The sequence below is a fragment of the Perissodus microlepis genome, chromosome 23 (assembly GCF_051167445.1).
Source record: "Perissodus microlepis isolate ML-2025 ecotype Zambia chromosome 23, ASM5116744v1, whole genome shotgun sequence".
NCBI classification, from domain to species: Eukaryota; Metazoa; Chordata; class Actinopteri; order Cichliformes; family Cichlidae; genus Perissodus; species Perissodus microlepis.
Window position 1 is genome coordinate 29768938 of NC_140482.1, and position 27976 is coordinate 29796913.

General features: G+C 42.6%; 2 protein-coding genes across 6 annotated transcripts in view; both read left to right on the forward strand.

Moving 5' to 3' along the window:
* Positions 1-23561, forward strand: part of crocc2 (ciliary rootlet coiled-coil, rootletin family member 2) — a 42850-nt gene extending 19289 nt beyond the window's left edge. Inside the window, exons 10-36 of one of the 3 annotated variants that reach the window (XM_084921623.1) lie at positions 166-283; positions 434-523; positions 616-750; positions 1782-1981; positions 2109-2291; positions 2719-2863; positions 2953-3099; positions 3482-3712; positions 8612-8805; positions 9256-9383; positions 10548-10717; positions 10794-10973; positions 11577-11711; positions 11803-11946; positions 13991-14229; positions 14328-14487; positions 14579-14746; positions 16419-16803; positions 16887-17017; positions 17113-17233; positions 17338-17492; positions 17579-18019; positions 19280-19429; positions 19517-19708; positions 21428-21559; positions 23197-23376; positions 23467-23561. In XM_084921623.1, coding sequence (XP_084777749.1) covers positions 166-283; positions 434-523; positions 616-750; positions 1782-1981; positions 2109-2291; positions 2719-2863; positions 2953-3099; positions 3482-3712; positions 8612-8805; positions 9256-9383; positions 10548-10717; positions 10794-10973; positions 11577-11711; positions 11803-11946; positions 13991-14229; positions 14328-14487; positions 14579-14746; positions 16419-16803; positions 16887-17017; positions 17113-17233; positions 17338-17492; positions 17579-18019; positions 19280-19429; positions 19517-19708; positions 21428-21559; positions 23197-23376; positions 23467-23550 — 4738 coding nt within the window. In that variant the 3' untranslated portion in view covers positions 23551-23561. The remainder of the gene's footprint in view (positions 1-165; positions 284-433; positions 524-615; positions 751-1781; positions 1982-2108; positions 2292-2718; positions 2864-2952; positions 3100-3481; positions 3713-8611; positions 8806-9255; positions 9384-10547; positions 10718-10793; positions 10974-11576; positions 11712-11802; positions 11947-13990; positions 14230-14327; positions 14488-14578; positions 14747-16418; positions 16804-16886; positions 17018-17112; positions 17234-17337; positions 17493-17578; positions 18020-19279; positions 19430-19516; positions 19709-21427; positions 21560-23196; positions 23377-23466) is intronic. The other 2 variants (XM_084921625.1, XM_084921624.1) reach the window with 2 other exon arrangements.
* Positions 23562-25000: 1439 nt separating this feature from the next.
* sned1 (sushi, nidogen and EGF-like domains 1) overlaps positions 25001-27976 on the forward strand; it is a 31459-nt gene continuing 28483 nt past the window's right edge. For all 3 annotated transcript variants that reach the window (XM_084921628.1, XM_084921626.1, XM_084921627.1), the window contains exon 1: positions 25001-25219. In XM_084921628.1, the coding sequence (XP_084777754.1) occupies positions 25001-25219 (219 nt within the window). The remainder of the gene's footprint in view (positions 25220-27976) is intronic.

The following is a 27976-nucleotide window of genomic DNA, read 5'->3' on the forward strand; positions in this document are numbered from 1 at the left end:
TTTATCTAGTAATGGGAATCAAGTCTTTTGTGCCATCTCTTGTAGACTATGAGCAGAACATGATAGTGTTGATGGTCTAGAGGGAGGAGTACATCCCAGTCTCTTTCTGTCTTCTCCTTGATGTCTCCTGAACTCTCCTGAACCCTCTTTTCATGGTCTATCTAGAATCCTGGAACTGACCGACACAATGAAGCACCTCCAAAGCCAGAACAGTGAGAAAGATGCCAGCCTCAACACCATGCAGATCAGTCTGGACAGGATGGTAGGACCTTGGGAATATATGGTAGGAGGTGACAGATAACTAAATTGGCTCTAGTCTGGACCTGAGGCTTGATAAAGTCCATAACTTCCTAGTCTAGAGGGCTGCAGTCTGGGGAATGTCAGACTTACTCCATGTACGCTGCTTATCTGACTTAAATGGTTTCCTGCTCAGGAGACAAGGCGAACCGAGGATAAAGCAGAGATGGAAATACTCCACACAGAGATCCAAGCCCTCCAAAAGATTTTACACCATGTTCACCAGGTCGGAACAAAACAAAGTAGTGAATTAGATTGTGAAGCTGTTATGCAATGAAGTCAATAATGCCTTTTATTTTTACTATAATTTCTTTATAGTTAGTGAGCAGTGAGGGGGACGGCTGTGGCCCTGAGAGTGTGTCATCCTCGCCTCTTCATGGCCGTTCTCCTCTTAGGAACGCTACTGTGATATCAGTACAGAATGCTCTCTCCAAACACCAGAAACAAACACAGGTATAACAGTTATCTAACACACAGTCTGTGCGCTTCTTCTAATTTATATCTGCAAAAGTCAAACTTTTGGGCATATACTTGTAGTATGTAAGTTCAAATAAACAACAATCTCCCCACTTTGTAATAACAGTTTTGTGTTTATAAACACACGTGACACATGTGTTTATGTGTTAAGAGTGTGTTTGCTTTGCAGGTTTGTGTCTTTGATTACATGCTTTAACATTACCTGTGCCTCTTATCCACAATGAACTTTAAATAGTTTAAATAGTTTATTGCCTATAAATGGAATGAGCTACACAAAACTGTAAGGCCATTAACTACTACTATAAGCTACTATGAAGTGATTTTTTTTTTTTCATTTTTTTACTTTTTCTGTGATCATTATTTGTCATATTTGTCAACTTAAAAAAGTTAAAACTTAAAAAAAAACTTAAAAAAGTTAAAAAGTTAAAAAAGTTCCTACCTGAGCTGAGCTGATCAGAACTAGCTGATTTGTTTTTAGAGTGTTTAATAAAGACATGAAAAACTTTCATACCTTCACATTCTGAATATTTTCCAAGTAACAGGGCCACAAAGCACATAACGGAAACTTCGCAGGTTCAGAGTCAGTTCATTTTTGCATCATTTTTGAGTCATTGTAGCTTTACAAATCCAGGAGAATGTGAAATTTTCAGGGCTGAAAAACACATTTAAGATCTGTTGATGCAACGTGGAAATGTAGTACTTTTACATCCTCTGCAAGTGTCACAGTCTAAACTCAGAATCGTGGGTTTGAATCCTTTGGCTTAAAGCGCCTTAAAGTGACTGTTGTTGTGACTTGGCGACTGTTGTTGTAATGTGGCGTTGTATGGGTAGAATTTAATGAATTGTATTGGCGATTCTAAATCAGCTTCAGGTATGAATGAGTGTGAATGGTTGTCTGTGTCTCTCTCATTGTTTCTTCTCATGTAACTCTGTGTCATGTCAATTTTTATGTTGCAGCCTTTCAAGCATAAAAAGCTCAATCACTCACACTGACATATAACCTGCAGGAGCTACGTGCACGTTTGGGGGCTGCTCTGGAGCAAGTGGATACACTGCGCGAACACCAGCAAGAGAGGGACGCTGAGAGGAGAGAGTTGGAGCAGAAGATTCAGGATGTGAGGCGGGAAAGTCAGGAGGCTAAAAAAGCTCTGGAAGAAAGCCTCAGGGACAGCAACAGATATCGCCGCTCACTGGAGCTCATCTCCAGGTACATCCTCACCAAGTACTTCTACTTCTTTTTCTTGACTACACTTTGATTTTGGCATTTAGAAAGCTATTGAACATGCTTTGTCTCTTTCATGTCCACTGCTTATTTCTTTCACCACATCACACAGTGAAAAAAGCAGCTTGGAGAAGCTGCTGTCGGGGCTTCAGCAGGAATTGGACTCCCAGTGTGCTGAGATGGAGGTACTACGGAGCTCCTCGCTAGAACTTCAGAGACAGAGGGATCTCCTGAGGCAGCAAAGGGAGGATCTAGAGATGCAGCTGGCACGCCAGCACACGGAGGCCCAAAGAGGGTACAGCAAAATCACAGAGAATGACCATTACACAAAGCACATCCTGACAGGCGTGATTGTTTTCAAGCCCCGTTTGTTTAGAGTTCAGATCAGTAACACATGTCATTCTCCAGCCGGCAATGCACCCACATGACATTTGGATGAAAATGTAAATGATTTACATAGCATTACTGCACTCATGCATGAGGGATACTTTTCTTTCCCATTTTCAGGGTTTCTTGGGCTAAAAAATTTGATTAGCTGAGAATTGGAGAAGGACATGCAATTGAACAAAAAAACAAGAAAAATAGAAAAAAGAAAACTCGGCACTTATGCCAACATTTCTTCATTTTTTTAAAGTACAGATGGATTACTGTTAAAGGGATCGTGTGTGAGACCAGCAGAACAGTGGTGGGGAGTTAAACATGTGATATAATTTCTGTTTCAGTGAGAGGAGTTTGCAGGAGCTCGAAGGGAAGCACTCGGATCTGCGCAGGGAGCTTGTGATGGTGAAGGAGGCTCTGAGCCAAATCACCCTGCAGAAGGAGGTGTTGGAGGATGACAAGGCCAGCCTCACTCTGGCTCTCTCCAAGGTTAACAGCTCAGCTCCTCAGCGCAAGTTTTGCAAAGTTTCTCTGAGATCTGTCATAATTCTTTTAATATTATTTGAATCACTCCGCAGATTGAGTCTCAGAGTGCTGCGCAGGAACTGGCCTTCAACAAACTCCAGAATCAGGAGGCGGCGCTGAAAGATTCTCTCGACAAAATGGCCGCCCTTAGTGAAGGCTTAGCAAAAGACAAGGTGGAGCTCAGTCGTATTCTGCTGCAGGTCAGTAGCCATGCAGTTCCCCCATAACATACAAAAAAAGTAGAGAGCACGAGGTGAGGTGACTAACTTGCTCTGCTGTGTGCTGCACTGTGAGTCACAGATCTGTCATCAGGTGCTCCCAAACTTACAGTATATAAATCATATAACTAATATACAAAGACTATAGGGTTGATTTTGATCAAGAGCATATTATTTGATATTATTGACTTGGAAAATTTCTCTTGGTCATGTAGCTCTACTCTATACCTGCAGTTTTTGTATCCTGGTGATCGCTGCAATTAAAGTTAATTTAGAAAATAAATAAGTACCCAGAGGTGTAACCAAGCAGACTTGCTACTAGAAGGAAATGAAGTAAAATGAAATATCCTGGCTTCCCTTCCAGACAGAAGGAGAGAAGACGGAGCTCTGTGAACGTAGACGGGAAGCCGAGGCGGAGCGGGCAGCAGCCAGAGAGGATGCAGCGCGGGCACAAAAGGAGATGATGGATCTGCTCGCCGAGAAGCAAGCCCTGGAGAGCTCCCACAGCCACTTGCAGGATCTCTGCCAGAAGCTAGAAGCAGAGCTGAGTCTCCTGCAGAAGGAGAAAGCTCAGGCCCTGGAGAAGCGCTCGCAGGTCAGGCCGCTCATGCTCCTCCCTGCTCCCGACGCCTTGGAGAATTGGCTTGTGTTATTAACAGCTTTCAGCAAGTTCACGGAGCTTGTTGTCACATTAAAAAGCATAGGAGGTCCTGGATGCATCTGCTGTGTTTTTTCCTCTCACATTTGATATGCAGAGCTCCACTGTGTGTTTTATATGTAACTTGGGACATAACAAGCAGAGGACCTTGGTGAACAAATGTGAACTGGAAAAGATAAATAGACAGACATATAATATCCAGCAGGAGTTTTGGTGAAAGCAGCAATAAATTAACACCTAAAATATATTTCCATTCTTCCTCAGCAGATCCAGACCCCCCTTTTCCGTCCTCTAAAGAATGAAAAGAATCCTCTCCTGCTGTATTATCTGTTCTGAATGTGAAACTGGGATATCCATGTTGATCTGAGCAAAAATATAACAAACCTAAACAATCTGACAAATTCCATCCAAACATTTTTAGATAGCTTATCTGTAAAAATAAATCAAACTTGGATGAAGCAAACCCTGTAGCGGCGTGCATCGCACTGAGCTCATGTTTCATCCCCATATTGGGGGCCTACACACATCCATAACATTGGTGTAATTCATCCACTTGAATATTTACCTAAGGAGAGGCTGAAAGACATTGTGTGCTAATATTTAGTTAGTGTGAGTTCATTTTTTTTGTTTGGTCCAAAATCAAATTATAGTGATTGTTGCTTTTCAAACATTCTGCCGCAGTGAAATATTAGAAATAGCAGGGGTTGGTTAAATATAGTGTGCTAGTGTGTCAGTAACTGGTACAGTATATTAGGGTCATTCTGAGTACTTACTGATAACACTAATCACACCTTAAACACTGGTCAGCACCCATTAATAGTTTCAATACACTGCACCAACTTATTGTCTCTGATGTAGAGGAACACAAACAGCCATTGATGCAATGAATGTTTGACCGGTTTTCTAATAATTCACTGGTGGAAACTTCAAAAGTGTCTTTTAAGTTAAATTTCAAGACTTGGATCAGCATGTGGGATAGGTGGCTACTCAGAACAAGTTACAGCACTGGAAAGACTTCATATGGAATCACCCGACTAGTGTCGTGTGAAAAAGCAAGTTTAGTACAGCCAGTTAATAACTAGCTTGTAGAACCACCTTTATATAAGCAATAAGTTGATTGTTTTTTTGTATGATATTTTCAGTCTTCCGCATGGTTGTGGATGAATTTTGGCCCGCTCTTCTTTACAGGGTTGCTTCAGTTCATTGTGGTTTGCAGGTGTTTAAATATGCGCAGCTCTCTTATGGTCTTGAAGCCTGGAATTTGAGTTTGTCATTGCAAAACCGTGATTCCTTTCTTTTTTCTCCCACTCTGTTGTACATTTGCTGCTGTTCTTGGGGTCATCGTCCTGTTGCATGAGCCAGTTTGGGCCAAGCTTTAGCTTTCATGCAGATGGCCTCATATTTTACTCTAAAAAACTTTGGCATGCAGAGGAGTTCGCGGTTGACTCTTTGACTGCAAGGTGCATCACATCATCAGCCCTCCTTCATTGTGTTGACAGTTGATATGAGATTTTTGTGCTGTGTTATTTTTTTTTTCAAAAGTGGCAGTGTCTTATGGTCAAACATCTCCCCTTTGGTTGTGTCTGTCAAAAGATGCAAGTTTGTGAACAAATTGTGGTGTCACATTGGTTGTAGAGAAGAGGCTTCTTCTTGCCAACCCTTCCAAATAAGCCATACTTGTTCTCCCCCCCCCCCCCCCCTTGTACTACGATGAGTCTTTAAACACTAAGGCTGTAGAGAGATGAGACAGTCTGACATTGGGGTGAATTCACACTTCTGGGAAGGCTTTGGTTGTGTGTTAACACACACTGTAATGCTCCAGATCAGACAAAATTTGTACTTTTATAAAAGCTGTTGACACTTAATAGTGATCTACTAATTAAGTGCATCTTTTTAACATATGGCTGCTACCTACCCTTTTAATTCCTACAGAAGCTGTGAGAGTGGAATCCTGTGAAAACTTCTTTCTCCATATGTATATATTGTATGTATTATATTTTGTATAAAAAATTTTTTTTTTTAAGGTTGGACCCGGGAAGCTTTATTCACAGTAAGACAAGAAAAAATGGGCGTGTGTTACTCGGGTGGCTGCTAGCAGTGGTAATGGAGCTCAGGGAGAATCTTTGAAATGGGAGAGAATCAGTTAATGAAGTCCAGAGCTGTGAGGTTGCCTGCGATTGCTTAATGATTCTCAGCTTAGAAATCTTACTTTGTCCGGGGAGAAGGGTGAGCCAAGGGAGGGGTAGTTGGTAGGCAGGCTGGCAAATCCTTGTTTCCAAAGAAAGTCAGAAAACATGAATGCAGCTGAAGAACAAATCCGACTGTGGTCTTTTGACTCCACTATAGGCAGCAGGGAGGTTTCAAAAGCAGTAAAGCAAGAACTCCAGGAGGTAAACTGGGAAGCAGATCAAACGCAAGAGTTACTTTACGAAACTTGCAGAAATCTCAGTTACACGAGGCTGGCCGATTTACCACCAAAGTGGAGGCGACGATCTGGTGGAGACACTGCCACAGCCGGTCCTTAAGTACCTAGTACTGATGAAGGTAATGAGTTGCATGTGTGCAGAAACAAACCCGAGAAACGACAGCTCTGCCCAGCTCTTCACCTGAGAGCAAGACAGAGAGCGAGAGAGAAAGCCTGACCCGGAAACCGACAGCATATACTCATATGAACTGAAAGCTCTTGTGCTTATTATAGAAGCAAATCAATATGCTTTTAAATTAAAATAAAAAACAAACCTTCCCTCAAAGTGATCCAGTCCATTCTTCAACTTCTTTACTTTGCAAACTTAAAACAAAGGATGTGTGAGACATTTTTTATTTATTTTTGGAACCATTTTGTTAGTTCCATTATTTCACGGTTGAACCATGTTTCAGTGCAGTTACTATACTGTTACGGGGCGCTGTATCTCGTAATGAATGTTTATGGAGGCAGGAGGTCTGTCTAAATTTAAAATCATTAGAGCCAAATTTTTTAGTGGTTTAGTATTTATTTCTGCTAGAATTCTCATGTTCAAACAGGGTCCACCCACCTAAAAGGTTCATTGTCCTCCCCAAAAGACACATCACAGTAGTTTCCAGGTCTGAAAACTTAAACCAAAGAAATTATTTAAACTCACAATCTTTGTAATGGCCTCCAGGGGGCCACAGCTCTAGTTCCAAAAAGACTCTATATATTAATAGTCTGTGTGAAAATAGCCGTCAGCTCCTCTACTCTGTGACCTCAGGGAACAATTTACTAATTGATTGCTTTTTTCAGGTCATATTCAATCAAACATGAACTTTATTTGACAAATTGTGATGAGTTTTGGAGTCAGAAAAGGGGATTATCCAGGGTATAATCATGAGATAGTCCTTGGTTTCACAGTCAGATCTGCCCCTCATTTCAAGACACTAAGATGGTAACAGGACTTCACTAACCACTGGTTGAAGTCATGGTGTCCCTCTCTCCACTCCACTGCTACACTGTGTCTTCTTCTGTTTGGATATCGCTGAAATACAAGTTGTTCAAAAGGCATCTCTGAACCACCTCAGCTAACTTGTTTTCAGATGGAAAGGAGCAGCAGCTCTACACTGAAGGGCTATGTTGGTTGCCCTGTTTAAAGGCTGACCCAGACACCCTTCAGATGAACCTCACCCCGCCCCCCACATAGCAAGCAGGTCTGGCCCGGATCTGGTATCAAGCCGGCACTGCTGGCTGACTTCTGGCACGATAAGACATATGCCATCCAGATATGGGTCAGGTCTGGCAATGTAGCCACTGTTTATGCGATGGAATGCCATATCTGGCTGATTGTGGTTTGGTTTATGTGGCCCAGGCTCATAGAAAACAGGTCTGGCCCGGATCCGGCATCAAGCTGGCACTTCTGACTGACCGGTGTCATGGCAGGGTGTCTGTCAACCAGATGTGGGCCAGGTCTGGCAATGATGGCACTATTTATGTTCCTATTTTCCTATTTTAGTTAGAAGATCCAAATGCCTTGTTGCAATACTATACTGCTATGGTAGCCAACGTTTCAAATGCAGGTTTGACAGGTTTGTGAGTGTACACTTTATCCAAAACCTATTGAGGGTTTACTCATGTTTACCACTGGGTGGTTGTAGCTCAGGAGGTAGAGCAGGTCACCTACTGATCGGAAGGTTAGTGGTTTGATCCCTGGCTCCTCCAGTCTGCATGTCAAGAGTGTGAATGTGTATGAATTTAGTTAGGAAGCACTCGGTTTAGAGAGAATGGGTGAATGTGGCGTGCTGTATAGAACACTTTCAGTAATCTGGGATAGTGAAAAGCGCTACATAAGAATCAGTCCATTCACTGTCTGAACAGAGTTTTGTCATGTTACTTTTGCACTATTATGCACATGTTGTTATTACATGGCTTGATTAAGGTACACATTAAGCTGACATCTGGGGCCAGAGCTGAAACTGTTCTGGGCAATGACAGGGCCACCAGTGTGTCTGCAACTGGTCTTGTGCTGGCCCATGTGTGGGCCACCTCTGGCAAACCAGATCTGGGCCACCGAAGGGCCGTCATTCTTTGCGGTATGTGGGATATGTGTAAGCACATTGTGTGGGCCAGATACAATCCATACCAATGTTGCTATGTGGGCCCTTATATCCATGGTTTTGTTTATTTAATTCCTTCAGTTGCCACACGCAGGTCGTGGCCATAGGTGAGGGTATCCATCTGTCTTCCACTTGTCACGAACAAGACTCTGGCTGAAAATAATCAAAAATGTATTTGTCATAAGTCTGTTACAAATTGCAAATGCAATATTTTAATGTTTATAACGATGTTGTGTAAAGAAACGTTTTTTTTCTGCCTGTGCTTGTCTCCAGGTCAAAAGGCAGTTGCAATCTGTGACAGAGGAGCTGTGTGCGTGCAAGAAGGAGCTTGAGACACAGACCGCAGCCATAAAGAGAGCTACCCATGACAGGGAGGAGTTGGCCAAGGACAAGGCAGCTCTGGATGTCAAGCTAAATTCCGCTGACCGAAAGGCCTGTGGTTTCACGCAGGAGCTGGTTGCATTGAGGTCTGTGTGTGTGTTTGTGCGTATTTGTTTGTGTGGTTGGACCTCTGAAATGTTTGGGACCAATTTGATATTTAAAACCAGCTTCACCAGTTTGTTTTTTAGCATTTGCATTCAGCATAAATTGGAGTTAGGCTTGTATCAGTAATGTTTAGTTTGAGAGTGCAAGGAATGAATGTAAGTGAGCACAGTGTCCTCAAAAGCATGTGTGTATCTCTGTGTGTTTGTTTAAATAAAACCAACTGCCGTCGGGTATTTACGGTCATTTTGACTTTTTTAAACAAATTTTACTTTCTAAAGCGTAGCGAGTCTCGTGTAACAAGAGTCTTTAAGTAACATGGTTTTATTTGGAAACTACGCTTGTGATGGATTATTGGGTTTTATGACCTTCTACACCTAAAAGGTTCAAAGGTCTTTTTTCAGCACTCAAACCGTTTTACCACTGTGTTGCAGAGCAGAGAAGGAGTCCCTGGAGACGGCCCTGTTCGAGAGCCAGGAGCTTGCCTCGTCTCTGGAGGCCGAGCGCTCCAGGTTGGAGGGGGAGAGGCGCGGCTTGCTTTCAGCTAACGAGGCCTTGACGCGTGAGTAGCCCTCTCCCTCAGAGACCCCACTGTTCTCTTTGCCAAGCCCCCCGGCCGTGAAGCCTTTCCAGCAACCCACAAGAGATCCATATTTCAGCTGTGAGCTCTGCAACAGCTGGGCTGCAGCATCACTGGAGCTGCTTTCTCAGCTGACCAGGGTCTCACCACTCTGCACAAACATACGCATGAATCAGATAAGCAGGGGTTAAAGTGAACTGAAACGATCCAGAACAGCCCTGCGGCAGCTTTAGTTGATCGGTGGTTATATCTGATAGGCAGTTTAATACATATTATTATAAATTAAGTTAATTTTCTCTGTGCCGCAGTCTGGCTTTGCTTACAGTTGATGCCATGGAGACACTTGCTCAACAAATCAGAAAATAATATTATCCCATGGTCACGCCTGCATACTTCACTCACATCCTTTTAGACTCCCCTGCAGATGTGGTATTTTTCTTTTCTTGCTATAAAACTAGTACCACAGGACGGGAGTGAGTATCATTTTTTTTTTCTTTTAAGTGGCAGGTAAACCTAAATGAAACTATTCAAACTTCATCATAAACAAAAAACCTGCTGTAGCTGAAAAATGTTATGTTTGGGAACGTCACTCTCAGAGATAGGAAGGTTATTTTGAAGAGTAAACATGTCTCAACAAGAGATATTTGAAAAACACATTTAAAGCTTGCATGTGATGTTACCACTTTTTTCAGAGATAGTGTAAAAGGTCTTAAATTGAACGATAATGAGTTTCTGTTTCTTAAAGGTTTTATTTAAGTTTCTGTGAGTTTAACAGCTGCAGTTCAAACTGGTTAGTTTGACTTACTGTGGTAAAGCGTGGCGCTTGTGGTGTCCATGGTCAGTGTTTGGTTAGGTATTGGGTAACAGTTAAGTTTGAATTTAAGCTAAAGAAGATGTTTAGTATCATTTGCCAAGTTCCATTTTTATACTAGCTTTATGTAACATCCACTTACGCTGCATTTTGTATTGTATTAGTTTGTCCTTTCTGTCCACTGCACCTCAAGATCTTTGGGTCTACAAATGAGTGCCATTAAGCTAGCATGTTCTTTGATGAGAACTCTGAATAAAATATTGCTGCTTCTGTAACATCAGTGGTTTTTAAAGTTTGTCTGCAACTGAGGTACATGGATGTATTTACCTGTGCAGGTGAAGCTGCTCAGATGCGAGCAGATGCTGAACGGCAATGTGCACAAGCAAAAGAAGAAAGAAGTAAGTTGGAGGAAAAGCTGGCTCAAGTTGAGAGGAGCACCCTGCTGACTTTGACCAGCAAACAGCAAATTCACAGAGAGCAGCTCGAAGCAGAACGTCAGCAGAAGGTGCACTTTGAGTTTGCTGGTCTCACTGTCTATTAATCTGTTAATTGTACTGAAGTGTCTGTTTGCTGGTCCTTAGGAGCAGCAGCGTGCAGAGCTGATGCTTCAGCGGGAGCAGGCCGAGGAGCAGCTGCGCAGACAGTGTGAGGAGCTGCGTGCGCACAGCCAGAAGGAGCTGCAGCAGGTGCGAGGAGAGCTGGCCAGGCTGAAGCAGGAGTTCGGCCAAAGTCTCCTGCAGGCTGAGAATGAAAAGCAGCAGGTACATGAGGTGGTCTTTGCAGGTTTCTTATGGTTCTTATGATTGTCAGTGATGTTTAAAATGTTTGTGTATTTGAAGGTAGGCCAGGGGACGACATCGCAATTCTGAGCATGCAGAAGATCTGCAGATGAAATATAAAAGGACTGGAAGATAATACAATTCCTAAAGAAAGCAGAAGAAGCATGAGTTACAACAGAAAAATGAAAAAAAACTGACAGAGACAAGCATTTTAAAAATGTACTCAAACAGGGTTGTGCGCAGGTATAACCAGTGAGAGGAGGAAAAACACAATCAGGTGAAGGCAATCAAGGAAACATGAAGAAAGGACCTTAAAGTAAGGGAGAATAGCACAGAAAAACAATAGTTAAAGTAAACCAGGAAGTGGAAATGAGGAAGACAAAGGTTCAAATTCATTGATAAGACAGAGGGAGACAAAGACAGGGAAAGAGTGCAGACACTAGGAAAATATAAACATTACTGACAGTAAATGACAAGTACGAACTGTGGAACCGATTTCTTTTTGTCCAAGAACCAGTGGCCAAGTCAGCTTCTTTTTCTGAGCTACGTATGAATGAGTCTGACCTCGCAGTGTGTTTTGATCAGGCTTTGTCTCAGATGGAGGCAGAGAAGGCTGTCCTCACAGAGAAGCTAGCATCCCTGCGAGAGGACCTGGCCACAGCGGAAATGGATATGGAACGCCTTCAGAGGGAATCACTTCGCAAACAGGAGCAGGACAAGGTAAAAATATGACGGGAGCATACTGGCTCTGTTCACGTTTCCTTGCTGTGTTGTAACTCGGCTGACCGGTTTGTGTTTTCATATGCTGCAGAACCAAATGGCTGTCCTGCAGTCTGAGCTGCGAGAACTGCAGCTGCATTTTGAAGAGTCTTTGAACTCGCATGAGAGTGACAAAAAGAGTCTCACTGAGCAGGTCAGAGAGTTGAACCAGCAGAGAGAGCATGCGCAACAGGAGGTGGGAACTTTTAAAAAAAGTTGATGTAAGATTTTAACTTAACCTATTTTGAGTTTATTCTCACGAGTATCGTAGATCAGACCAATCTGTATTCACTGTAATACATAATCATTGTGAAATAAATACCAGCCATAGGTACCAACCATAGGACCCTGAAAAATTACTTGTTTTCTGTGATTATACTTTCACCACATAATATCTAGGAAGGTACCGTGTGTCTTGTTTTTTTGTTTTTTTAAATATGTGGTGTATCAGTTGGCTCTCACTAAATTGGCACAGGTTTGTACAGTAGTGTCACAGAAATGGTTCGGAAACTTTTAGTTTGTTTGGCTTGGCATTGGATGGGAGACCTTTCATCTGCTTCTGCTGTGAGGGAGAGTTTGCACCAATTTGTACCAGTACAAGCGAGAGCCATTTACCATAAGCCTATGTTGACATTGGCTGGTGTCACAGAGCTTTGCTAACATCAGGGTGCCATCAGGTGCAGCGTGCACTGGGCCAAATCCTGCAAGGAAAGGTGGTGCGGTGTCCTCTCTTAAGACTTGTACTCAGCTCTCAGTTTCTGTGTCCTTTTCCTGTCAAGTCCACAGGGGAAAAATTTGGTTCTGTTGACCTTAATATAAACATTAAAGTGCAATTAGAGACTATAATTTTGGCTCAGTGACATACCTCTCGGAGCCAAATGAGGGAGCCGTAAATCTCATCTCTCAGGGTTGCTTAAGGTCAGGAATCCAAGCACAGGGTCGCTGGGCGTTTTAGTGAAATAACAAGCTCACACTCACCTCATTAAGATGTAACTGCAGAGTTGTAAAGGCCCCACCATGCCATGATTTAAAAGCTTGGCCTTCCTGGAAAAGGAGATTGTTTATCTGTGCTGGGCTTATTGGTTTCATTTAAAAAAGAAGCAAAATTTAGCGTCACCCTGTCTTCGTGCTGTCTCCTTAGTCATGTCAAAGTATAGTGAATGGGGATGAGTGGAGCCAGAGCAGAAGAGTTTTGAGGTTTGGCCGGCCCTCCCTACCATATATCAAGTTAGGCTTCAGCAGCGTTGTCATATTTGGCCACCCCTGCTCGCTTCCTTGTTTGATTATTTTCACAAATCCCATCTCAGGATTCTCATGTCAGAAAGCAGGAGTGAGGACATGTGACAAAGAATCGAAGAGCATGAAAGACGAAGAACGATAAGGGGAAAGAGGTAGAACGAGAAAGAGGAGGATACGGTCTCTGGTACCATAATATCAAATCAAAGTTTAAGTTAACCCCTTGTGTAAATAAGCCAGCGGTGGAGTGTTTATTTTCTCCGTCGCAGCAGCGAGAGGCTGGCTCCGCTGGGACTCCGGGTCCCCCTCTCCCATCCGCATAACACAACACTGCTGCCCTCATATTCTCTGCCTCCTCCACTGCCCTCCACCCCAAAAAATCAGATAAAATAAAGTAGAGTTGGGCTGGATCAGCACTGGCTTGTTTTTTCTCACTTTAGAGTTTATAAGGACGAACCATCTTGTGTGGCCTCTAAACATAACACTCTTCCTCCTCCTCATCCTGCTCCTTGTCCTCCCTCTTCTCCCTCCTTCTCCCCTACCACTTCACCAGGGGGGCTGCTGTTTATCATGTTGCTCTCTTCGCACCGTGAGCTGCAAAGAGGAGACAGGGAGAGACAGCACCTGGCTAAAGGCCCAACTGGCTCTTATGCGTGCCCCGCTGAGCTCGGGCCTCCCTTCTTCTTTCACTACAACACACAAAATGTTGCCATAAAACAGAATATAGGTCAGAGAGTATTTTGAGATAGTGCAGATAATGCTTAAAATAGGAGATGTTGAGGAATAGCTTTCAAACAGTGAGGCTATGATGCATTATCCGATCCTAAGTCGGCATGCAGGAGGATTTTGTTACCAAATAAATTCTAGGCTGGAGCGAGAAGAACTCAAGAAAAAAGCTCAGTGTTTCTAAATTATTTATTTCATTTTCTTGCTCTTGTTTGTGACCCTCTAATTTTCTTTATTGATACATCATGCCTTTAATTCTCTGTAACTTTCCCATGAAGTTGGAGGGCCTCCGTCAACAGCTGCAGGAGGGAGAGGATGGACGTTTTAAAAGGCAAAGGGAGTTGATTGAGGCTCACAGAGAGTTTCAGGGCTGTGCACAGGAGCGAGACAAGTTACGCAAAGATGCTGTGGACCTGAGAAGGCTCTTGGGTAATGAGACCCGAGAGAAAGAAGCCATCCAAGCCTCAAACCAGGAGCTGAGAGCTCTCATCAAGCGAGCCGAGAGTGATAACAGCAGGTACGGCTGCCACGCAAGGCACGTTGCTGTAATCGTCCACCAACAGTGGATGTTTATCATATTTCTTATTGTGTAAATATTAACCATGTCTTGACTAGTTTGAGACGAGCTGTGGAGGAGAATGAGCAGAAAGTGGCCGTCTTAGAGGAGCAGAAGAGCTCAATGCAACAAGAGGCAACGGCTCTTCGGAGCGGCATGAGAGAGCTGGAGAAGTCTCGTCTGCAAGCGCGCAGAGAGCTGCAGGAACTGCGCAGACAGGTGAAGAATGACTGAGGTCACTGGTTTCCATCTGATTTATTTGAAATGAAGAATTATATCGGAGTAATTTGTGCTGTGCTGACATGAACAGGTAAAGGTCCTCGAAGGAGAGAACATCCGGCAGAAACAGGAACTGCGAGAGCTGCAGGCCAGGGTATGTGAGGAGGAGCAGAAGGAGGAGGAGGCACGTCGTGAGGCTTTCACCCTCAAGCAGAGAGTGCTGGAGTGTGAGGCTGGCAGGGAAGCGGTGCTAAACGAGGTAGAAGGCCTCCGGGAGTTAGTATGTTAACAACACGCTAGAGCAAACATTCAGCCTTGGCTAACATACCTCACATGTCACACTCACACAGAGACAGTCAGCATGAACCATAACACACTACTGCACAGTGGGTTTGAAAAATCCAAATGTTGCTCAACATTTTAGCAAATTATTGAATTATAAATTCATTATTCAAGCTCTTCAGTCCCATAAATTCACATTGAGGGTCCCTAAATTCCCATGACCCCTTCCAGCAGTAAGTGAATATCGGGTGGATGTGTGTATTCTGCATGCCAGAATAAATTGATGATCATTATGATATATTAGAACGCTGATTAATGATGATGTTTCCCTTTTCAAACTACATATAAACCAGTCTGCAAGCTCAGTAAACCACTTTAGGTAATGGCCAATATATTCTCCAGTTTGATCTGAAACAGGCCGGACCAAGAAAGTTTTTAACATAAAACATCTCCACATTATCTAAAACCAATCTGAAAACAAATGATCAAAAATAAACTCGTGAAAATATAAGCAAAAAAAATAAGTTACACGTAACAGCAAGTCTGCAAAAAGTGCAAAACCTGTACGTTCAGAATATTTTGGAGCTATACAGCAGTAACTTCATTTCTTTATAAGCGAAACATGCGGCACGTTGTTACAGTGGTTAGGGCTATCGCCTCACAGCAAGAGGGTTGTGGGTTTGAATCCACTGGCCAATATAGAAGAACAGTTCTATATTTCTTATTCCCAATGCTAAATACCTCTCAGCATTAACTATGTCCCACCAAAACACACTTTGTCCCACATGTAGCTTGTTGGGATCCCATCACTTAAAGTGGTCTGCATCTTTGAAACTCTTCCTTTAAACCCAAATAGAAAATAAACAGAAAGAATTGACAGGATTGTGGGTTTCATGTTATGATTTACTTGTGAGACTGATGCCCTTTTACGTTTTTCTAGAAACAAGAAACAAGTGCAAAGGGACACCCTCATCTTCATTTGAGAAAAGCCTGATGTATAAAACTTAAACATTTGCTATTGGAGGAAAGTTTGTTTTTATTTCTCTGACATGTAGTGGGTTATAAAGAAGGGTCAGGGTTCCACAGTATATTAATCAATTGTTGTTACTCCTTATTTTCTCATTTCTGAGGCTCTATCAGTGAAGTCGACAAGCTTGTCATCGGGAAACAGATGAACTTCTTAAAGCCATGTTGTTTTTATTTACACAGCTAAATTTAGGCCACTAAAAATCCTTTGGAGCATGAGTGGAACTACAGTTATCAATAATAATGTTTTAAATGACAGTTTTTCAGTGTTGTAGATCAATTTATGTTCAACATCACATTATTAATGCTGCAGTTAAACAGTTAAAGATTCAAATACATGTAAAGATGTAAAAAAATAAAAAACAGATAATCTGATCATCATTTAGAAGATTAACATATTTTGTAGTGAGATTTTGGTCTCTTTAACGTTTTGGTTAAGCAGCATTTAATAACCTGTTAATTTATTAGGTCGAGCTGTGTCCTCAAATTATAATAGATTACAAATTCTGTTATTGGTTTATCACATTTATCACATGAACACTGCTAAACATTTTCTACTTTATATAATTAACACATGATGGACCATATTTAGTTTTGCTGATTTTTTCTTGGTGTTTGCACAGGTCGCAGGTTTACAGCGTCGTGTGATGGAGCTGGAGTCCGCGGAGCATCAGAACCAAGAGCTGCTGCAGGAAAAAGAAACTTTTCAGCGGCAGAGTGACCAGAGGCACAGAGAAACCACCGCCCAGCTGGAGGCAGCACTGGAAGATGCCAGGGCGCAAATCAAAGAACTCTCCATGCAGGTTGGTGTTGCTAAAAACAAGGCCCAGAGCGTGGAGGAGCAGCTGGAAGTGAGCGATGCCAAATGCAGGGACCTGGTGCTCAAGCTGGCGGGGCTGTATGCAGCTCTGCGCCGCACTGTTGGCATCAACCACATGAGGCTTTCAGACAAACCAGGGTCACGAAGACGGTTTCCTTCCCCTTGGAGAAGCCACTTCTATTCAAAAGGTATAGTTGGGTCTTACAATAGGGCGTCATGGTGCCATGTTTCTCTCTGAAAAGTTGAATCGATGAGTGTGGTGTCTGGTCAGGAGGAGAGAGTGTGGCCAATGGATCTCTGATCTCCGTGTCCTATGGTGAAGACAAAGACCTAGACTTGGAATCAGTCAATACAGCCCTGCGGGAATTCCAGCAAGAACTCACAGATGCTCAAAGAGACAGGGTATATTTAAAAATCTTAATAACTGATTATAAGATTCAAACTCTGATATTATAGTCATGTTTTTTTCACTTAAATAATGGCTTTGCTTTCCTCAGGATGAAGCCAAGGCTCAGGTAGTCAGTCTAACTCAGCATGTGACTGAACTCAAAGACAGTCAGGATAAATCATCCTCCCAACTACTACAACTACAGAAGTCTCTGAAGCAATTAGAGGAGGGTAAAAACCCACTGAAGTCTTCACTCATACACAAACTAGCAGTAGTTATTTGCCTAAGCAAGCAATATGTTTTACATATATAACAGATACATATATTCTTTCAGGAAAACGAGACGTGGAAGAACGATTGAACCAGGCACACACTTCGCTTTCCCTGCAGGAAGAAGCAGCACATCACACAGAGAGAGAGACGAGAAGCCTTGAAGAGGAGCTCAGGGCTAGTCTGCAAGCCGCTCAGGCTGAATCCAGAGCACTTCAGGTACGTAAAAAGCAAAATATTGTTGAGAGAAATGTTGACAGCATCTTCTTTGAGGCTGAGCAAATCCTGTTCTTCTCCCTCTACAGGACAAGTTGGAGGTTGTTCAACAGTTAGAAACTTGTTCAAATTCAGAACAGCGGAAACTGAAGGAGTCTCTGGAGGCAGCAGAAGGCAGGGTGAGAAGTCTGGAGCTTTCTCAACGTGCTCTCGAAGGCGAGCTGCAGAGGGCCCAGCTGAGAGTGGCAGAGCTGGATGCTGAGGCAGGCGCGTTACAGGAGAGGCTGACGGACATGAGGAGAAAACTGGGTGAGAGTGAAGACCGGTGTGCGGCGCTGAGGTTTAGTGAGGAGAGACTGGCCACGTCATTGGCTCAAGCTGAACAGCATGAGAGTCAGCTGAGAGAGCAGATTCACAAACTGTCAAACACCCTCAGTGACAGCAGGAGCAACACGGGAGCCCTGCAGGAGCAGATAACGCAGCTGCAGAGGGCTCTGACTGCCAGCGAGCAGGACCGAAGGCTGCTGCAGGTACAGTCTCTCACCTGAACCCTCCATCCAGCAGGAGAACAACTCCCATGTTTTAGCTGGCCTTACCAGCTCTGGCATATCTTTTATTTACTCTGCTGTGGTTTCATTCAAACTCGTCAAAATCTGAGCAGTAAATTAGGCGCTTCATCTATCCCACCGAGCATTTTATCCGTTGATTAGAGGTCTAAAAGATTCTAAATGGTCCGTAGCAATCAAGACTGAAATTGGGTTAAATGTGAAATTAAAAAGTGAAATTAAGTTGATCTTTCGATTCGATTGGACTTTTGTGACACTCATATATTATTTTCGCAATGTCCAACTGCGCTAAAATAAATGAATTGTTGATAATGTATCAATACTCCGCATTCACTCATTTGGCTAAAAATCTTCCGTCTGCGTACCCAATAAAGGAAAGAGTAAAAGTGTCATGACTTCAACCAAACAGGGGATTTCAACAGCCATTTGTCGGAGTAAATGTCCTAATATTTGCTAATATTTGCTAACATGGTGCCACAAGTGAAAGAAGCACCTGGAAACCAAATGTCCCTTCTGAGAGAAACTTCAAAAGAGAGCTGGCTCTGAACCAGAGGCAACAAGACTGTTGGTTGGACTGGATTGTGCCTGATACGGAGATGAAGGCAAGATGTAAGCTAGTGGAGTATTCATGCAAAAACATTTTACAAATGGGCTTTCACAAAAACCAAACAGAAACTGATGGATATGACACATGATCTAGAGGCTAATTTGCACAGAAATGAATACATCTGTGCTTTGAATTGTTTGGCTTGTCTTTGGTGTAACTTGGGCACAAAAGGTTTTCAAAAACACTGATTTAGATTTGGAAGGTGCAAATGAATATGTTTAGTAAGGCGACCAAAGTGTATCAAGAGTTATTTGAGTTACTTTTGCACTCTTATTAGCAGTCTGGCCATTTTGCTCTGACCTTTGACATCAACAAGTCATTTTCTCCCAGAGAACTGCCGCTCACTGGATATTTTCTCTTTTACAGACTATTTTCTGTAAATCTTAGAGATGGTTATGTGGGAAAATCCCAGTAGCTCATTAGTTTCTGAAATACTTAGACCACCTGTCAAACACCAACAACATTCAGACTATCTTAAATCATCATTCTTTTACACTTTGGTGCTCAGTTTGAACTTCAGCAGGTCATCTTGACCATGTCTAAATGCTTTACTGGACAGGGTCCTTCCGTGAAGAAAAAGGTGCATTGTGTTTTTGTCGATGTGCGTGTGTCCATAGGAACGTCTGGATAAAACACGAGACGCCCTTTCAGAAAGTAAGAGGCTGAACCACACGCTCGCAGAGCAGAACCAGAACCTTCAAAGAGTCCAAGAAAACTCAAACTTTAACATTTCTGAGCTAGAGAAACATAACAGAACACTAAAGGAGGTGAGTCACAGTGGTAGAAGTGTAAGCAAATACAGGTACAAAGGTCAAGACACTGTTTTGATGTGTGGTTGATTAACTGTGTCCCAGAGCCTGAAGCAACAGCAGGAGGCTGAGCTTCAAACCTCCCAGCAGCTGCACAAAGAGAAGAAAGAACTCCAAGAAAAGGTCGCCAATCTCCAGAGCTTCTTGCAAAAGCTCCAGAGTGAGAGAGCTGAGATCGAGAAGGTGGTGACACGCTTTGGTAAAGACAAATCTGCACTTAGAAAGGCGCTGGAGAAGGTGAGCTGATTGGCCTGCTGCACAGTGCTTTCAAACACTGATTACACTTATCAGCTTTCTCTCCGAAATTCAGAAAGCTCGGCGAGATTCTGTGTGGCTGTTGTGTCAGTGTGTAAAAATAAAACCTGTAACAAGCAAATTAGCTTAGCACAAAGACTGTAAAGGTTTTAATTAGCATTAAAAACTAATACATTTTGGTAAGTGCTATACAAATAAACTTTATTATTTAAACAAGGGATCACCAAAAATGCAAAACAGGAGAAACAGCCATAATCTTTAGTTGCTTTACTTCTTATTAAACCCTGAAGGGCCAAAGCTTTACTTTAGGAGCTAACATGGCTGAGTAAATTTTTTTTTTTTTTTAAAGATTGTGTTTCTCATATCAGTGTAGTTTCCTTTATTTATGAGAGATGTTCTAAAATACTCGAATGTCATTATTTATGGAATCTAAGTAATTTTATCCAAATCCATCATATTTCCACCTGATCTTTATGCCATACTGTTCCACTGTAGAAGGGATGTATTGCCGGAAACTACACCCGCCCCTGAAAGCTACCAACTGTTTATCCAAACAGAGACCAGTACCAGGGAGATAGTATTTGGGTATCTGGGCAACAAACAGTTTTCCAAATAAGCAGCAAGTTTGTCCGAGCTCTGGTTGCTCTGGTTGTCAAACGAACAAAAAAACGTGGACTTTTTAATATCTCTTAATGTTTCTGTAGTTCTGTTAGCCGTGATGCACGAATGCACAAATATATTTTACACAAAATCCCCATTATCCCCGTCACACCAGTGGACCGGTTCCTGTGAAAACTATGAAAAGTTGTAAGAAAAGTAAATTGACAGATTTATAATGTTTACAATTAAAAATATAACAGCACGTGTAAATATATGTGTGGGGTTACTGGAATGTTAAAGTCAGTCGATCAAGACACGGTATACACAAGATTTCAGTCAGGTGTTAGAATACACTGATTGTTAAAAATGTTTTACTTGTGTGTGTGGCACACAAAACCTAATATTATAAAGCTGCCAGCCTTAACAAACACAGGGGAAAACACAGATGCTGTAGTTATAAATAAGCATGAAAGAGGATTATTCATTATTTGGGGCTTTTATGTCATAAATCAACATAAAAGTAAAAAAAATAAGAACAGTAGTGACAAATACTGAGAATGAATCCCAGTTACTAAAAAGCAAAAAGCTGAAACAAGGCATTAAAGCCACGATCTTAACTTTTTTTTTAAACCCGGGCCCTAAAGTATTACTCTGCTTTTGGTCAGTGGACCTAAAAGATATTTTTGCTGAATATGAGGTAAAATATCTGTAATATACGAGGAAGCCAAACCACAATTGGCTTTAAATGTAATTAAAGACTGCAAATTCTACAACTGCTGGAAGCCTTTGTGTGACAGCAGCCAGGTCTGAAGTAATCCACGTTTAGTGTTGGTCAGAAGGCTCCTGGACCAAGTGAAGACATATAAGACACATAAAAATACTGAACACTGCCTTTATTATTCTGTAGTTTAGTGTTATTATTTCCTGAGCTTTCTGTTTTCTGTAGAAAGTCATCCCAAACTGAGGGAAATACGGAGGTGGACTGTGGGAACCGAGAGGCTCTGTGCTCGGCTTCTGCTACACCGATTACAGGAAGGCACACGGGTGCAGAACAATCATGGTAAAGTCGTTCACGTTATGTCACCCTCGTGCTGTTGTCAGGTGGAGATGGAGAGGTTGAGGAAGGAGGAGGAGGCAGTGTCTGTTGCCAGAGCACGAGAGGAGCTGGAGCAGAGGGTGCGCAGCCTGGAGCAGCAGCTGGCTGGAAAACAGAATGAGATGCAGACTCTGCAGGTGAGAAGCTCCAGGATTACAGCAGAGGATGAGCAGGGACTGCACTGGCAGCACAAACGGTTTTATAGTATCTATACGCAATCCTCAAACAATCCAGCTGTTCCAGCAACTGAAATTATGGTTATATTTTCATCATTTTTAATGGCTATGTTGTTTCTCATAGCATCCTGTTTCCTTCATCTATCACAGACAATCTAAAGTTTTCTAGTGTTCGTAATGATGACGTTAAAAACTCCAAATAAACAGAAAAAATCATTTCAGCTGTCATCGCTTCAAGATACTGAATTTAATTGACACTGAGTCATTTCTGTGCACTCCATCGCTGCTAGAGACAGTATGAAAGATTGATTGGTTAGTGTAGTCAACTCAATGCGATGAGCAAGGGTTGGATCTGACTTTGAAACCACACACCACACACACCCGGAATAATCTTTCTTTCTGGCTCTAATAACAACTATAATTTACAAAATGGACTTCATGTTTTACTTAGTATGACCTGAAAGTAGAGTCCATAAACTCATCAGAACATTTTTATTGTAAAAGGATTGAAGGACAAGCAGTACCAGCAAACAGTTTCACAGCAAATATCATAAAGACATTTAGTAGATTGAAAAGGAAAATTACAGCGTCGTCGCATAATCATGACAGTGACATGACACCTTTGGATCAATCCAAGGAGACCTATTCTTAAGAAGAAGGGCACAGATTCATTTTATTTTATTTCTTACATTAATAAAGGGTAGACAAACATTTAAATGTTATGAATCAACACCAGGGAATGCGGTGGATTCAAGCAAATTATGCCCAAAGACCAGAGCTTGTTCCAGAAAGCAGGTTTAACAAAGCTGAGTTTAAGATATCACCGTGATTTAAGCACATGCGTAGATAATGCAACATACAGAGTATAATTCACCAAAATAACATTATAGATAAGGTCAGGAGTCAGATTCTGATTGACTCATATTTTTATCTTCAGTTACATTTTGTCGCTGTCAGGCTCGAGCTAAATAGTTGGATTTCAAAGTCAAATGCAAAATTTGGTAGTATTCTGTTTTTTATCATTAAACAAAAAGTAATTTTAAGTGCTTAAATAATGACTCACCTGACTAACCTAATTAAAACGACTCTAAGATGATGTTTCTGAGATAAATACCATCCATTTTCCACTGGTGGGTCAGTCTTGTTATGACCTACGATGTACATACTCATGTACATGTACATATATATAGAGTTGACTGGGCTAACTCAGTTAAGCCTTTCTGGACCCAAAGAAGAAGACTTTCCCATCTCAAAGTTCAGGAGTTAAACTCTAAGTTTGTGGTTTCTGGAACAGGATCCAGATGTTGTACAGCTGTGGCATTCAGGTGTGGCAGAGAGAGAGAGAGAGAGAGAGACGGTGTCTTCCATAAAGAAGCCAAAATGTCAGTGGATCTGACAGCAGCCTATAAAGACACAACAAAAGAAATGTCTAAATCAGAAAATGCAGAAGTTAAAGACAGCTGCCTTCCAAATAATGTGTTTGTAAAAATTTGTGATCAGAGAACCCCACCAGGAGACACTAAAAGTACACAAAAACCCGAATTTGACCTTTTCTCTCTGTGTTTTCAGTCTCATAATTTTATCTGAATTGTCCTCAGGCCCACATCTCCCAGTCAGAGCATGCTCACGCACACCGCCTCCTGGAGGTGACAGCACGCCACCACCAGGAGTTGGATATGGAGACGGAGCGTCTGAGAGACAATCAGCTTCAGGCAGAGCAGGCTTTGGAGAGCAGGGAGAAGGCACATCGACAGAGGGTCAGAGGCCTCGAAGAACAGGTATTTTAAATCTACCTGTGAATGTTTTCTGTGAGATTACAGATATTGTTTGTTTGTTTTTTTTAAATTTTATCTGGGTTTTTTTTGCAGTTGCTGGCGCTCAAAGAGCAGCTCGATCAGGAGACGAGAAGACGACAGGCCTATTTCAATCAGATGCTTCAGCCCGGCGTGTAGTGAGAGTGAGAGCGTGCTCCTCCGCCTCTGTTGGCTGCTTCCCAACAGCGTTACGTTTCAACCTACATCTCCATACAGAGAAACCCACTCCTGCATTCGCTCCCACCTCGCACATGTGCACACAGGATTACATTAATCCAAAGGAAAACTCAACAACAACAAACAAAGAGTGTTTTGTTTATAAGTGAACTGGATGTGCCAAATTGTTTTAAGGATTTCCTCTGACTCACCGCAGTTGGCGTTTCTAAGTCTGCTCATGCTGTGTCAGTTTTCTTGGTTCATGCTTTCTTCTTTTTCCTAGATTTTTTTTTTTATTTTTGCAAACTCATTTGTCATATTGATCATGTGAATCCCAGTAAGAATATATATGAGTGCAGACCCAAATATTTAGAATAGTCATTTGCAGATTTTAAATGATTTTTTCTTAGGGTGTCAAAAAGACTAAATGTTATCATGTGTGGTGTTTGACTTAATCAGTACTAATGGTGCAGAAGTTTTGATTATTTTCAATAAAGTAAAGCGCAGTTTTAAAGTTTCACAGTAGTGTTGGCTCTTTCACGACGTGTGAGTTTTGCACTCTTACAGCATTTGTGAATTTAGTGTTTCTTGTTTTCCTGTGTGAGAGAATGACCTTCTGTCGCTGTTGCCATAGATTTCTGTCAAAGATAGGTGCTCATGATCCTTTAAAAGTTCACTGCCACTTATCCTGTAATCATCCACAGCCCTGAACCATTGCAGTAGCATGTTTTCATTCTGACTTTGAGTATCTTAAACACCAGTAACCCGTTTCCATTTTCTTCCATTTAAATTCACACTTATTTCCCCAACAGTTCACACACACGTCTTCTCACTGTGTCACATAGCAGGAGTTTCACTGAAAGGGGAAAATCCTGTCAGAGTTTCTTTAAAGCAGCCCTTTGATTACCATAGATCCGCCCAGTGCTTATCCAGTTACCGGCCTCGTTCTAGCTATTGGCTAGAAGGAGCTAATTATGCAAGGTAGTGAATCCCTGTGGGGGAGGTGGGGCCAAAGCTGAAAGAACTCCTTTGGCAAGCAGAATAGAGCTTTTATTGAGGATATTTCTAAGCTGACTATCAGGGACCAAATCACTGGATTGTTTTTAAAAAAAAAAATCTCAGCTGAATCAGGTTGCTCCCCCTCTTTCATTCCTTTCCTTCGTTTCATTTCAGTGAGACAGAGTGTAGCTCATGCAGTGCCCAGCAGAAAGCAGAATGCAAGGAATCTGCAGTATTCCCCTGTCTCACACAAGAAGCCCAGTTCACCACTGAAGGACAAGTGAGGAGAACCAGAGAGCAGTCAGAGGAGGATTCAGAGGGAGAACGTGCGGTCTTGTCTTGTTCTGCTCTGCTCTTGTTGCCTCAGGTGTACGCGCTCCTCCCTCTCCTCCGCTGTGCCTGCTGTCAGCTCCATCCCTGGGTGGCTGAGGCCATGGTGCTGGTGCTGGAAGCCCTGCTGCCCTGCTTCTGCACCCTCTTCTTCCTGACCCTGCTGCCCGGCGTGGAACCCGCTGTGCCCCTGGAGGACTTCTACCCCTTTGGCCGGGACAAGGGGGACTCCCAGACCATTGCTCAGGATGACGGTGGCTCTGGGCTCCTGGAGATCTCTGTTGCATTCCCCTTCTTTGGAGACAGGCACACAGGACTCTATGTGAGTACAGAGGAGTGTGTTTCTGCTGATGTGTTTTGAAGTCACTGGTTATGAGTGTGCATGCACTTGGTAGTTGGCAATTGGATCTGAAATGTTGTGGATCGTATAAGAGCCTCAGGGAGCTGAGATGTGGCACACAGCCAAATACTACATTGCGGTACCCTCAGAGAATTTGTATACGTTCACGTAGAATATCGCGTTTTCCCCTCACGGGTGTAATCATACTCCTCTGTGACTTTCTCTTTACATCTGCCCCTTTCTGCACTCTGAGGTCTCTCGAGTGCACAGAGGCAGAGCAAGAGACAAACTATTAGCAGCACAGTGGTAACTCCTGTTATAATAAATCTGCAAAGAGCTGTTAAAGGAAGTGACAGTTTGTGTTCTTACTGTCGCCGCAGCATCTGTGAGTGGTTCTCTTTTCAGAAGGAGTGAGAGAGCGGAGGGAAAATATGCACAGCAGAGAGAGAGAGAGAGAAACAGCACTCATGGGAGGAAGCCCAACGGTTTGACAAGGATTTTCGCACAGCACAGTGAAACAGCCTTTGATCTGCCTTTGTCATGTATTGGGTTCGGTTCCAGTGCATGGAAAGGCAGAACTCCCTTAAATCAACACCACCTGTTGTGGTGAGGCATCTGCGTTTGCGCTTCATATCTCCCCTTCCTCCCTCTTCAAACACTGGGCGAGGGAGGCTGAGGAACCATGGCAACAATGGGCAAGGTCAGAGGTTGTTTTTCTAATCTGAGCGTTTACGCCACGAGCGGTGAGGTCAGCCTCCTCATGTGGAAAAATGTAAAACTCTCCTGCATCTAAACGCAGCGTAAAGACAGAGACGCGATGTTTACGAGCACAACTGCTGGCACTTCTCCTTTAACAATACTGATACTCTGCAGTGAAATTAGACAAGATAAGACATGTTGCTGTTTGCTTGGCTTGTTGATCTTAGACTGAATTATCATCTGATAGAGAGATAACAATCTAAATCTGAAAAATGTGCTGTGTTGGTAGCAATGTGATACCCCGTGGCTCTTGCTTTGCGTCTCATTCTGAGGTCAGAGAAAGCAAAAGCAAATTATAGAAACCACTTGAAATTACAGTCACGCTTGTTTTAAAACCTCACCTGAATCCATTTAACATGCGCTGTAAAGCAGGCGGCCCACAGGGCAATATCTGCCACCAGAGAGCTGCTTTGAACAGGTAATATTTCAGTGAGTACTAAAGGGGTAAATTTGTATGAATAATTTCTCCCAGGAGTTTGTTCCAAGCCTCTGGGCTACATGGAAGCTGCAGAATCAGACTGGTTTTAGATGGTTTGTGGGCGCTGTCACACTTCATTATCATAACTGATTCTGCTGAGCAGTAAACATGCCCGGAGCGTATTTCTGAACCAGGACGTCTTGTTTGCAGGAGTTTCCGTAGATTTAAGGATCATCACAGCCATGCAGCGCTTGTTTACAGATACTTTTAATGTCACCTAAGATACCGACTTGGTCCCACTCCAGTCCCATTTCTGCCTCGTAACCAGGCTGTCCCTCTGTTACGGTCGGTGTCAGGGAGTTTTCTCATGTTTCTCTCCTCCTCCGGGTCCTCCCTCCCCTCCTCCCTTCCTCCCACGCCTCAGATAACATGGCAGGGGTCTTCCCCCTGGAACTGTCCAGCTGCTTTATCTGAGAAATGACCAATCACTTTAACAGAATGCAGATGTATCTGCAAAGAATCTTAGAGGGCTTCTAAACAATGCGTTTCATGGATTAACTACTCTTACGGATGACCAGCGTAAACACAGCGAAGGAGCACATCCAAGGTCAGAGAGGAAAGAACACAAGTTTAAAAGCAGATGTGAGAATAGATGGGCACGATCAAAGGGAGAAACTCTCATGGATAGTGGAAAAAGTCCCAAGTCTTTCAGTGGATTAAATAGACTGTCACTGCCACTGGAAATAAATGCACGTAAACAACATTTCAGTACATTTAAAGGTTTCCACCGAGAACGTTCCACAGCATATCTGCATTTTTACAGATTACACATCTGCTAGTGCTGATCTGGTCTTCTGAAGAGCACCAACACTTTGTGCAGTTTCATTCACTCGTTTCACTCACCACCGTGTATTGCCCAAAGATGTGTGCGTAGAGTTTTATTCTTTGTACTCTGCATGGGTGCATTTTACATGCATGTGTAGGATGAGAGATGTGTGTTATATTAGAAGCAGTTCATCCTCCAATGGAAACGATTTTTCTGCACATACTTAAAAACGTCTTAAAGTGTTCAAGTGAATGATGCTCTTTTAAAGAATCGGGCTTTTGGGAATACACTTCTTCTCTTTGTTGCAGAGAGTTAGCGGAGGAGGCTGATGCCACTTTGAAGCAGTTTAGGGGAAATTTCTCTAAAACTAACACTTACTCACAATGGGAGTACTTCAACTACAGCAAAGCTGGAGTATTTATTTGTTCACAGGTAATGCATGACCCAAAAATAAATGAAATGCCCCACTGTTCACCGGTGTGTGTAGGAATGTCCCAACAATGTTAATCAATCTCAGCTCATGAGGAAAAACTTTTGTTAGTTTTGTTGATGGAAGAAGTCAAGCATCTCGTATTTGCTTAGTTATGGCCACAGTGATTCTTTCTGAGATTCGGGACTTTTATTCGTGATGACTGAGCAATGCCTGCATGCTCTTGCACATGCACTACACAAAGGTCAAGTGTGTGGTGGTGATTGCCCGATGAATGCCTGGCCTGGGTGTTCCCAGCACTCAGGA